At 40.9% G+C, this 12,207-nt stretch overlaps 1 protein-coding gene and 1 long non-coding RNA gene across 4 annotated transcripts in view; one reads left to right on the forward strand and one right to left on the reverse strand.

Moving 5' to 3' along the window:
- Positions 1-1,315: 1,315 nt before the first annotated feature.
- LOC144981482 (uncharacterized) lies at positions 1,316-2,272 on the reverse strand. The gene is made up of 4 exons (XM_078929551.1): positions 2,114-2,272; positions 1,954-2,019; positions 1,806-1,874; positions 1,316-1,725 (listed from the first exon to the last, which is right to left on the reverse strand). The coding sequence occupies exons 1-4, from the start codon at positions 2,166-2,168 to the stop codon at positions 1,334-1,336; spliced, it is 582 nt and encodes a 193-aa protein (XP_078785677.1). The 5' UTR covers positions 2,169-2,272; the 3' UTR covers positions 1,316-1,333.
- Positions 2,273-8,234: 5,962 nt separating this feature from the next.
- LOC144981569 (uncharacterized) overlaps positions 8,235-12,207 on the forward strand; it is a 55,775-nt gene continuing 51,802 nt past the window's right edge. For 2 of the 3 annotated variants that reach the window (XR_013647166.1, XR_013647164.1), the window contains exon 1: positions 8,235-8,331. This is a non-coding gene — a long non-coding RNA (uncharacterized LOC144981569). The remainder of the gene's footprint in view (positions 8,332-12,207) is intronic. The other variant, XR_013647165.1, reaches the window with a different exon arrangement.

A 12,207-nucleotide genomic window follows, 5' to 3' on the forward strand; every position in this document is an offset into this window, starting at 1 on the left:
CTGATCAAAAAGCAAAAGACACTGGTAATGGTGCACATGCTTAGCATGTTGGGGTTTGATTCCCTGTGGTTTCCAGCTAAATATTTGTATTTTTACATAAATGAACATTTTTCATTAAACGATTTTAATGGTCAGCAATTTTTAAACAGAGAATATATTAATTCAAAAACAATATTTTATCACTGTATTTTGAAATGAATTGAATTGGTTTATTTCAAGCAATTAAGTAGAAATAATACACAAAAGCAATATAATCATCAGTTATACATTCATACAGTAACTAATCAAACTTAGGATAATTAGACAATAAATGTTGCTTGAAAGGGAGTGGAAGGCCCGGTCCGGTGGACCGATCGGTTTGACGTAAATCCTGCAGCTTTTAACCCAAGTGTTCTCAAACTGCTTACGCTTCCTGAGAAGCGGTGAATGTTTTGAGATTTCAGCATTCCTTCTGGTCAGATGGTCGTTCAGATAAGCAGCCGAACCTTTCAAGTGTTTCCTTTGGGTCATCAAAGCTAGCTTGTGTTTGTGATTCACAAACCTAATGAAGATTGCTGGTTTATCTGTCTCCTTCCTGGGGAGCAGGTGGCCTGTCTCGATGGTATCGAGATCCAGGGAAATCCCTTTAGATATGAGAAATGTTTCCATTTGGAGTACCAGAGATTCTGCACCGATCTCCGTATTAGCACTGCTAGCTACACTGGCGCTAGCATTAGCAGTGTTAGCGCCCGCTGTTAGCCTCGCTCGGGGCTTGATTGGTACTCCAATGATAATGACAATCATCCTTACTTGCTGTTCCACATCAAGTCTTTTCTGCAGAATGGACCCGATTTTCTCGCTGCTCGTTTTGAGCCCACAATCTTCGGAACTCTTCCATCATTTCCCAAAGTGGCGTTAGCTTAGCGGACACTTTGTCCATAAAACTTTTCAGAGTTTCTTGAATAATGTCAAGAGACTTTGAGGTCTTCGTATTCCTGGGTTTTCTTCGGGGGCATTGTGAGCTCTCTTTTTTGGATAAAATCCACTTTTTAAGTAATTTGAAGATAGTTGTATTCGCAGAGAGGCACGCCACGCATCCTGCTGTGTAACCCGGAACCACCGTATTTACAAGGTTGATTGGATTTCCCAAAATGTCCAGGGATTCAACTTAAGTCTTCATATAATCTACTCAATTTAACCCTCCTATTATCCTTGGGATCAATTTGACCCTTAAAATTTAAATTCAATTTAAAACCTGTCTGTGTGACCTGCCATAATGAGGAAGCCAATGTTGTCTTTTGAGGTCCTGCCCAAATGTGAGAAAAACAAAAATTCATTAAGATGTAAGAAACATTTATTGAAGAAGGCTGAAGGACACAGTCTGGTTGCTGGCGGCGTCTTCTGGCAGTACGACGCTGGCGGCGTCGGACACAGTCTGGTTGCTGGCGGCGTCGGACACAGTCTGGTTGCTGGCGGCGTCTTCTGGCAGTACGACGCTGGCGGCGTCGGACACAGTCTGGTTGCTGGCGGCGTCGGACACAGTCTGGTTGCTGGCGGCGTCGGACACAGTCTGGTTGCTGGCGGCGTCGGACACAGTCTGGTTGCTGGCGGCGTCGGACACAGTCTGGTTGCTGGCGGCGTCGGACACAGTCTGGTTGCTGGCGGCGTCGGACACAGTCTGGTTGTCGCCAGTCTGGTCTTGATTGAGCGTTATATGGGCTTCCACCTCATTGGTTTCCAGTTGTACTAACAAAACAAATTTTTACTTTTAAGACCTTGAAAGTTTATTTTAACATTTGCATTTGTTGATTTTTACAAATTCTCACCTTTAACCATATTTTCCAACCTGGAATCCAGTGACTGTAGGATTTCAAAGCTGTTCTCTAAAGCCAAATCTTTTGGGGGAGGAAAAGAAGGTAGTAAACATCCACTCAAGAATTTTCTGTATATACTTTTGCTAGCATTAAGTCTCACCAGCTCCTCTTCCAATCTTTTTATGGTTTGTATCCTGGCTTTCTCTAGCAACTGGCAAGCTTAAACCTGAGGAGAAACATTGTTTTAATGTTTGTTTTGATGGTTTATGAAAAACAAAATTCAATCTGCAGTGAATTCTCCTTCCAATAAACCTACATACCTTTGCTAAGGAGAACAGCCAAAACACAAAGGGCCACAACCGACTGAGCTCCCATCTTTTCAGACACCGAATGAGAAGCCAACAAACAAGAGGAGCTTAAAAAAGTTCCTCCTGCAGGAAACACAGCTGCTGTTCATAACAGCTGATTGTCTTTCTCCTCAGATCAGCTGGATTCACATTTTGATTGACACACCTGTGATGAAACCTCAGTATTTATGGATTACCTTGTTAGTTCTCAATTTTATTAGGTTAAGATAAAAGCTTGAAAATGTCACACTAAGTCAACAAAAATAAACAAGTGTTCCTGTAATCTTTGTGTAAAAAGTTCACGTTGTTAAGGAATCAAACTGTTAACTCTGAAGAAAATGAAATCATTTGACAGTAATAGGGAATCTTAAGTATAATGGAGGACATCGAAGCTCCACAGAATTTGTGTTTGCAGAAATTTTGTTTTAATTTTTATAGACATTTGATATAAATATTTTAATATATTTTTATATAAATGTCAGGACTCAGTTTCAGGACCGTTACCATGATGCATCTTTAGAGCAAGAGCAGAACTGTTCTGATCCGTGAGCAGACAGTCAAAGACAAACCTTCCTTCATTGCAAACTCCTTTGTCCTCAAAGACTAAAGATCAAACTTTTATTCTCCTAGAACTATTACATCTTTGTTGAATGTTAGACAACTTCCTTTTATTATGAAGTTCACACTGAAGATTACAACATCATGTGAGCACTCTCTAGTGGAGATTTAAAGTCATTACACATTGTGTCAGATTTTGCAGATTTTATGACATAAAAAGTCGCGCTAAAACAGATCTGTACAACTTTGCAAAGTCTGTTTACACACAATTGACGGTAAATTTGAAAATGTGGTTAAAATATCAAGAAAATTCAAACAAATTGAAGAAAAGTTTTAATATAAATGGCGCTAAAAGAGAATTACTTTGCAGTTGCTGATATCTGTCAGTTTAAGAGTTTCTTCTGTTCAAGTGCTGTCTGTCAGTTGAAGGCTGCTCTCCATGGTGCTGAGAGCTTCAGCGCTTTTTAGGCGGCTTCTTCCCAAAAATCGGAGTGTCTGGAGACTCTTGTCACGTATGTGGTAACTATGCTCCGAACGTCTACCTGTGAAACTTTGTTCCTATAGAACTCAAAACATGAGAAGAAGCGACTGTCAAACTGCTCTGATTTTCTCAAAAGAATTGCTCAAACGCAATGTATCATGGTCTATATTCACCAATCTAGTATCTATGCACTCTGGTTCTTTGCGGAGACTTCTCGGAAAGTTCTACACTGAAAAAAGTGATTCTGGCCTCTAGCACAATGTTTTTCAACCATGTTTGAGCCACGGCACACGTTAACCTTGACAAAAATCCGGCGGCGCACCAGCATCGATAAATGAAAAAAAAAATAAAAAATAGTCTGTATTGACTACAGGCCCTCTGCAAACTCACATGCATTTTTGTGATGATTGTGGCAGACAAAGCTGGATGTTGCAGCTGTTTTTTTCTAAAAGATGTAATAAAAGTTAAGTTAAAAGATTTAAAAACTGTTTGATGCGTGTTTGTTGTGGTTTCAAGACGTTTAAAAAGAAAGACTCATTGTGCGCTGAGACGCTGTCACTTTAACCCAATGCATTATGGGAGATGTCGTGTGAAAACTGCCACAAAAGGGCAAACCGATTCGCTTCTCTGAGCTTCATGGTTTAGTTCACACGTTCCACGGTCTGACACCGGATTCTGTGGAAGGCTACACTGCTAAAGACGAGCTTCAAACTTTATTCAAATCAAATCAAATCAAATCAAACTTTATTTATAAAATAGCGCTTCTCATGCACTTTGTGCAGCTCGAAGCGCTTTAACACTAAAAACAGTAAACACACAACATTACAATAAAAACCCCAACCCACCCTTCACCCTTCCCACTCCCCTCCATTAAACCACATGACCCATGGCTCCCACGTACAATGAAATATGACTATGTAACTGTAAAAGAATAAATAAATAAATAAATAAATAAATAAATAAATAAATAAATAAACAAACAAACAAGTATGGCTTGGCTCTGCTGTGAGGAAAAAGTATCTGGGAATCCTTTCATACCAGGAGCCAGCCTGGCCACCGGAACATCGCCACAGTGCCCACCCAGACCGGGACAACACCGGGGTCCCCCTCACAGCCAAAAGCTGTAAAATTAGACCCCAGCCGCCCCAGCAAGGGCAACAACTGCAGCAACAACCGCTGACCAAGCCGGCATCCCTGGAGGAAAAGAACCCCTCAAGAAACACTGGGGCTAAAATCATAAGATGCTAAAATTAAAAACATAAAATTGAAAATAAGATGCGTAAAATTAAAATAAATACATAAAATAGCCTATACTAAAACTAATAGAATAAATTAGCAGTTAAAATCAACTAAAAGCTAAATTAAAAAGGTGGGTCTTGAGCCTCTTCTTAAAAACCTCTACAGTCTCTGCGGCCCTGAGGTTCTCCGGAAGGCCGTTCCACAGGCGAGGACCATAATGGCAGAACGAAGCCTCACCATAAGTTTTGGTCCTCACCTTGGGAACAACTAAGAGGCCAGCACCGGAGGACCTCAGGGTCCGCGAGGGCTCATATTTTAAAAGAATATCATTTAAATAAGAAGGCCCAAGACCATAAAAACATTTATAAACCATTAAAAGAATCTTAAAATCAATCCTGAAACGCACAGGGAGCCAATGCAGCGATTTTAAAACCGGTGTAATGTGTTCTCGCCCTCTGGTCCTCGTCAGAACTCGTGCCGCTGAGTTCTGTAGAAGTTGTAAGTTTGAAAGAGACTTTTTGGGTAAACCAGAGAGCAGGGCATTACAATAATCTAAACGACTGAAAATAAAAGCATGCATTAGTACCTCTGTGCTGGCAAGAGAGAGGAACGGGCGGACTCTGGCAATGTTTTTGAGATGATAAAATCCTGTCTTAACGACATTTTTAATGTGTGGGATAAAATTTAGCTCAGAGTCAAAAAGTACGCCCAGGTTTCTCACACATTGAGAAGGTTTAAAATTATGAAGATGTGGTAAAATCATCTCTCTCTTGTCTTCAGAACCGATGATTAAAACTTCACTTTTGTCCTGGTTGAGCTGTAAGAAATTTTCTGCCATCCACAACTTTATATCTAAAATGCAGTTTAAAAGAGTGTTGACAGGTTCAAGGTCATCAGGAGACACGGCGATGTAAAGCTGTGTATCATCAGCATAGCTGTGAAAGTCAACGCCGTGTCTCCTGATGACCTCCCCAAGAGGCAACATATACAAATTAAAAAGTATTGGCCCTAAAATCGACCCTTGGGGAACCCCACAACTTATTTCGTGGATTCTTGAAGAGCACGTATCCATACTTACATAAAAGTGTCGATCTGTCAGGTAAGAGTAAAACCACTTAAGAACATTTCCAGAGAGGCCCACTAGACTCCTAAGTCTGTCTAATAAAATCTGGTGATCTACTGTATCAAAAGCGGCACTAAGATCCAGCAACACCAGAACAGAAAGTTTCTGTGAGTCGTAGTTTAATCTTAGATCATTAACGATCTTTAAAAGAGCCGTTTCTGTACTATGGCTTTTCCTAAAACCAGACTGATATTTTTCTAAAATTTTTTGGGCATTTAAAAACTCATGCAGTTGAGTAGCGACACTTTTTTCTATTATTTTACTTAAAAATGGTAAGTTGGATACGGGTCTATAGTTATCCAGATTTTTTGGATCTAATTGACTCTTCTTCAGAAGGGGCCTCACCACCGCCATCTTACAGGCAGAGGGGAAGACCCCCGTCTGAAGAGAGCAGTTTACTATATTTAAAAGCTCTGACTCAAAGAATCCATAAAATGTTTTAAAAAGTGAAGTGGGAATGGGATCTAAAAGGCAGGTTGTAGTGTTTACTTGGGATACAACTCGACCAAGCATCTCTGCATCAACCAGGACAAAACTCCCCAGTGTTTCTTCTGGTAAAAACAATGCTGGTGGTCTGTTAAGATCCGTGTACTGCATAGATGACATGTTTGATCTTATAGCATTGATTTTACCCATGAAGTGGTCTGCAAAGTCCTCACATGCAGCATTAGATGATGGCATGGAGGACTTGTTGAAGTCTTTGTTTATTAAAATATCAATTGTTTTAAAAAGAAATTTGGGGTTGTTTTTATTTTCTGAAATGATTTTTGAAAAATAGGAGGTTCTGGCCCGTTTGACTGAGTTATTGTAGATTTTGAGTTGTTCTTTAAAAATGTCTTTATGAATGATTAAATTTGTCTTCCGGTATTTCCTCTCTGCTCTCCTGCAGTTCTGCTTCAGACCCTTAATGTCGTCAGTCTTCCATGGCATTTTAGGAGTGGCTCTTAATGTTTTTGTTTTGAGTGGAGCCACTGCATCTATGGAAGACTGAAGTCTGTTATTAAAATGATCAACAATAAAATCACAGGGTGCAGGTAAAATCTGAGCAGGAGTTTGCTTAAAAACATCAATAAAACTTGCAGCCACTTCAGGAGTTAAATACCGCTTCCTCACAGTTCTCACTGACGCTTCCTGCTGGATTTCACTGGTGACAGTAAAAAACACACAATAATGGTCTGATATGGCCAAGTCAACAACAGAGGACACCCCAGTGGACAGACCATAGGTAATGACAAGGTCCAGGGTGTGTCCTCTGTTGTGAGTCGGCTGTGTGACATGCTGCTGAAAATCCATGCTGTTTAGAAGATTTAGAAACTCACAGGCATAGATATCATCATGATTGTCAACATGCAAATTAAAATCACCAGTAATTAAAATCCTATTGTACCTAATATGAAGAGATGATAAAAGTTCCGAAAATTCTTGGATAAAACAGGAAGGAGGGGTTGGTGGTCTGTATACTGTGACAGTTAAAACAGGAGGGTCTCCAAAGACAAAAGCATGATGCTCGAATGAACAATATTTACCAAGTAAAATATTTTCAGATAAAATTCTTTTGTGAGCAATCGATGCTGTACCTCCACCTTTCTTTCCTTCCCTGATTGAAAATAAAAAGTTAAAATTAGGTGGAAAAGCCTGAGTGAGAATAGCTGGTGCATCAGAGCCAAGCCAGGTTTCAGTTAAAAACAAACAGGTTAAATCATGGTCTAAAATCAGATCATTAATGATAAAAGACTTATTTAAAAGTGATCTGACATTTAAAAGAGCCATCTTCATGGTTGTGGGTACAATCTGATGTGTGCTTGTCGTAGGTTTTGCGACTGATGTGTGAATTGGTCGGAGACAACAAACACGCGAGGCACGTGGATATGAATGCAAATGATTTGACTGTCTATTGGTGATGCGGACTGGTATGTGATGCTGAATGGCAGAGAATGATGAGTCAGGGGTGTGGATGTCCTGGTTCAACCGTCAGCTGGATATGGTTTTGAAAGAACGGAGGGTGAGATCAATGCTCATGCTGAGAAGACGGGAACCACTATTGTTGGGGTGTAAACCATCTGATTTAAAGAGGTATGGTCTACACCTTAAGATGGTATTTTTGTTGGAACTGAGAGACTTTATGAGCAGAATCTGAACAAGTGAAGACTTTAACCACTTCTGATTGGTCAGACTGATGACATGTGATTAAGCCTCCAAGAATGATTGGTGGAGATAGTTAAAGACTTTTCCGCAAACAGCTGAAGCTACGGCTAAATCGCGGTACCGTCATTCTTATCAAAATGTCTTTAATAGAATCAAATAAACACAAAGAAAAAAGTATTTTACGATCTTTCATATTCCTAACTTCTCAGTGTTTTATCAGGGCCTGTTTGGATGAACAAAGAGCTGATATCCTGGAGATGGTAATGTAAATGTTTCTAGATCAGTTAATGAGGGCAATTTCCCACGGCACACCTGACCATCTCCCACGGCGCACTAGTGTTGAAAAACACTGCTCTAGTAAATGCTTCAAATATGTTTTTAGTTCATTTTTATTATTTTTATCACATTTTTCGGTTCTACCTAATTAATTTAAGTAATTCAAACATATATTTTTTCCTTCTAAAAACAACGTTGTTAAATTGTTAAATATAACTTAAAAAAAATTATGTTCATCCAACCTGCAATGACGTCATCTGATCTGCGCATGCGCACACCATGCACCCGCCATTTTAAGACCAGAACCACGTGCTTAACTTTCACTGCAGATGGAACAAGGAGCGGGTTGAACGACGTTGCCTGGCTTTGGTAAGTAAAGTTTTCAAACTTTTTTACTTGAATTAAATCTTTTAAAATAGTTTTGACATTGGTCCACAAAGTTACTTGCCTTAACAATGCCTCGTGGTTTTGTTTTTTGCCAGCAAATTAGTCATTTTGAGTAATTGCTAGCTTGTTTTGCATACTAGTAGAGCAGCCCAAGGCTGCGTTTTTGAAACTATTAGTGATACTTTCTAACCGTAAATGTAAAGGCAGGTCTCTTTAGCAGTAACAGGGCGGTTGACCGGGGCACAATCTCGACCCCCCCCCCGCTTTTTCACCAACACGTAGCTGCAGACCCTGAGAGGAAAAGCAGTAGAGGGCGGGGGAGGGGCTTAGAGTCATCGCTTATGATTACAGACCCTAAAATACACACTGCTACTTCCAAGATAGTAAATGATTGTTTTTTATTTATAAGATTATTATGTTTTATTGGCTTTACTTGGTTATTAAAAAATGAGAGGAAAACATTTAGGAACAAATCTGTACTAAAGTGAAGTTGTTTACATCATCTCATCTTGGTGAAAAATGGTGAAAACCGCCTTCTCTTTTTTAACTGAATTTAGACTACTGAGGTGTTTTTCTTGTTCTTGACTTCAGGAAAGGTGTTGGTAAGTGCAGCAAGATGCCCACTGTGCATTACAGCTAAGCCGTCAGACCGATTGTTCTAATGCAATGACTTGACTCCTCATTCATTAGCATCCAATGACTTCATTAAATCCAGCCGACCAAGCGACCCGATCTGTTCGAGTCTCTGAGCTGCAGGCAAGCATCTGGTTTTCTGGTCCCCCTTTTCTCTACTCTGAACAAATTTCAAAGTCACACCAAGCAAGTGTTTTTTCTTTGGTGGAACCAGGATCGGATAAAGAGTTACGTCCAGAAATCACTACACTTCTGACTACAACATCAGAAACACAGCTGGGATCTCAGCGCTTTGAAAAGTTCTTTAATGCATCATTCTTTAAGAAAAAGTTAAAGGATTACACTGGAACGCTGAGCATTGCAGAACTTGAGCAAGCAGAAGTTGTTATCATTCAAGCTGTTCAACGCGAAACTTCCCAAGGGACGTTCAGAAACCTTAAAGGTAGTCAAACTGCAAACAATGACAGTCTTGTGAAGCTTAATCCAGTTTTGGACAAGGATGGACTTTTAAGGGTTGGTGGACATTTATCTTATGCTGTGCAATAATCATGCTGTCTAATCAGCATCTTGATATGGCACATCTGTGAGGTGGGATGGATTGTTTAGGCAAAGGAGAAGTGCTCACTATCACAGATTTAGGCAGATTTGTGAACAATATTTCAGAGAACTGGTTATTTTTTGTATGTGGAAAAGGTTTCACATCTTTGAGTTCATACCATAAAAAATGGGAGCAATAACAGAAGTGTTGCGTTTATATTTTTGGTCAGTGTATTTGTACATTTGTCATTCAAATGTTTTTCTTTGCACTTTTAAATTGGTTTGGCACCATTAAATGTGCATCCAGCATGCAGGCAATATACTGTATGCAATTCTTCAGCAGCAACATTTATGTAACATTGGGCACTCAACAAATGACATTCACAAAACTCCAACTTATTAAAAACAGCAACTTAATAGCAAACCAAATAATGATTAAACAATCCAAAATAAAGAACACAACAGCTCAATGAGGGGGATTTTGTAAAGTCAAAGGCTTTCTCAGTCTTTAAAGGACCTCTTTGCACAAAAGCCATTCTTACTGGATCAGAGAGTGTGGTTGGCCATTCAGCTGGACCAATTGGATTTGAGATAGGTGGAATTTTGGATCCAGTAGGCTCCTTTTCTATACACACCTCTCTTGGAGCCCCTGGAACATGAGATACATAACTTCAACAAAAGCAAACAGTGAAAAGTTGAACAGTCTAATCAAATTATACCGTAAATTCCAGACTTTCCAGCAACTTTTTTCCTGCGCTTGCAGCCCTGCAGCTTATTCAGTGATGCGGCTGATTTATGGATTTAATTGACGGCCACCATGAACATATTTGCAGACTCTGAGCATGGGTTGAATACTCTATCCAACTCCAAGCATCAAAGCATATAGTTTTCAACACACCTCTAAGTAGCCAAACAGCGTGGACTTGACTTCAGGTCTTAGACATTTCAGTCATGGTTCAACAAAACGAAACACGCATGCCCGGCCGCATCCCAGAATCCTTCGGTGCCATTAGACCCAACGTGCACGTGATCGCCACTACAATATGATGCAGCTTTCAAGTTAAAAGCAATCCTTAAAAGCAATGTGAAAAAATCCACCATCACCAACGGGTTTGCGCAACGGAGAGAACGGCGCATGCTCAGGAGTGAATTTACATCAGAGTCATTGTGACACTAGTCCATCTATTAGCAGCTCCGTAATATACGAGATGATCTTTTAAACGTACGTTTATTATTGCTATGTTATGGTTATTATGAAGCGCTTGTTCGCTCATTTTATTTTTAATCTGTGTGGTCAGTGCTTTTTTCTGCCAGAACGAAGTATGGTTAGGTGAAGGCTAACAAGCACTAACAACATTTAGCCTGGATGAACATGAATCGATGCGGGAAAAGCTGCAATCTGCAGCTTGGCTGAACGTAAATATGTGGGAATAACATCAGCCTTTATTTTGTCGGGACACGACTGGAAACACAAATTGACGTGATCGTTTGGACTGAGCGGAACTTTGCATTGAAAAGCTCACAGCCTCCGTGTGAGCTGGAGACATGTTCTCCTGCTGCTCGTTCACAAAGAGCTGCGGGGCCGATGGCAGTCTGATGGCTCCCACACGTAAGAACGCATCCGCCCCTCATCCACAAAACGTTCAGTATTAAGTCCGATTGCTCTGCGCAGACACGATTCGCTCGGTCCACCGGCGCAATGGGGACGAAGCGCTCCTCCTTGGAGCCGCCCTGGCAAGGGGTGTTGGAGAAGATAGGAAGGGGAGACAAAGAGCCCGCTTGGCGAGCGCGGAGCGCAGAGGCGTCCGCGGAGCTACAGTGTTTGTTGTGGAAGGGAACTACTGACGCACATGCCGCGCGGAGGCGCGCGTATCGCCCTCAGGCGCGCGCTTTTCAGTTGCCGCTGCTTTATTTTACTGGTGTGTTTTTTTAACCAGCCCTGTTACTCCCATAATGCTGCCGCGACACAAGTGGGAGGAGAGATGCTCTCCCGTTCTCCTCTCCATCCACTGCTCCTCATTCTTTAGACACTGACAACAGTGTGGAGAGCGGGGGGTTAGACCCGCCTTTAGCCCCTAAGACTCATGGGAAGTGGGGAATCGCGGATGTAAATTTCCTCATCATAACTGAGGGATGTAATGTTGATTATATGGTTACTGTTTGTAATTTTATGTATGATACCTAGATTGTCAATAAGTTAAAAAAAAAAAAAAAAAAAAAAAAAACATAACTGAGGAACTTGTGAACAGAATAGAGGTCCATGCTGTTTGGCAGATGTGCGTGAATTCAAACTCATGCGCTGATGCAATGCTATCTGCTCCTACAGTGTGCTAATGAATAGCTTGGCACTCAGTTTGGAAGCTAGGAAGTGATTTGTCAGGCTGACCATGTTGTGTAAAGCATGCAGCTTGTACACTGATGCAGCTTGTGTATGTACAAACAATGTTAAACATGTGAAACTGGGTGGGTGCGGCTTGTAATCGGGTGCGCTCTATAATCCGGAAATTACGGTAGGTTAGATCTTAAGCCCGAGTCAGAACCCGACCCACCCCAAAATTCGGGCACTAAATGACAATCATTACGTTCGGGTCGGTTCGGGCCGGGCTTCTCTCTCACTGACTTTTATAATAAATATATTGTAATGGCTGCAAAGACGCTCCTTAGACGGGCGGCTGTCAAGCAGCTCTT

Source organism: Oryzias latipes, chromosome 13 (genome assembly GCF_053564925.1).
Source record: "Oryzias latipes strain Hd-rR chromosome 13, Olatipes_Hd-rR_3.1".
Taxonomy (NCBI): Eukaryota; Metazoa; Chordata; class Actinopteri; order Beloniformes; family Adrianichthyidae; genus Oryzias; species Oryzias latipes.

What these genes read in the sequence shown, in the direction of transcription:
- LOC144981482 (XM_078929551.1), bottom strand. Translation starts at nt 2,168, where the DNA reads ATGGGAGCTCAGTCGGTTGTGGCCCTTTGTGTTTTGGCTGTTCTCCTT. An exon ending in AAAGATTGGAAGAGGAGCTG is followed by an intron (nt 1,875 to 1,953) that starts GTGAGACTTAAT and finishes CTCCCCCAAAAG; the next exon opens with ATTTGGCTTTAGAGAACAGC. An exon ending in GTTGGAAAATATGGTTAAAG is followed by an intron (nt 1,726 to 1,805) that starts GTGAGAATTTGT and finishes TTGTTTTGTTAG; the next exon opens with TACAACTGGAAACCAATGAG.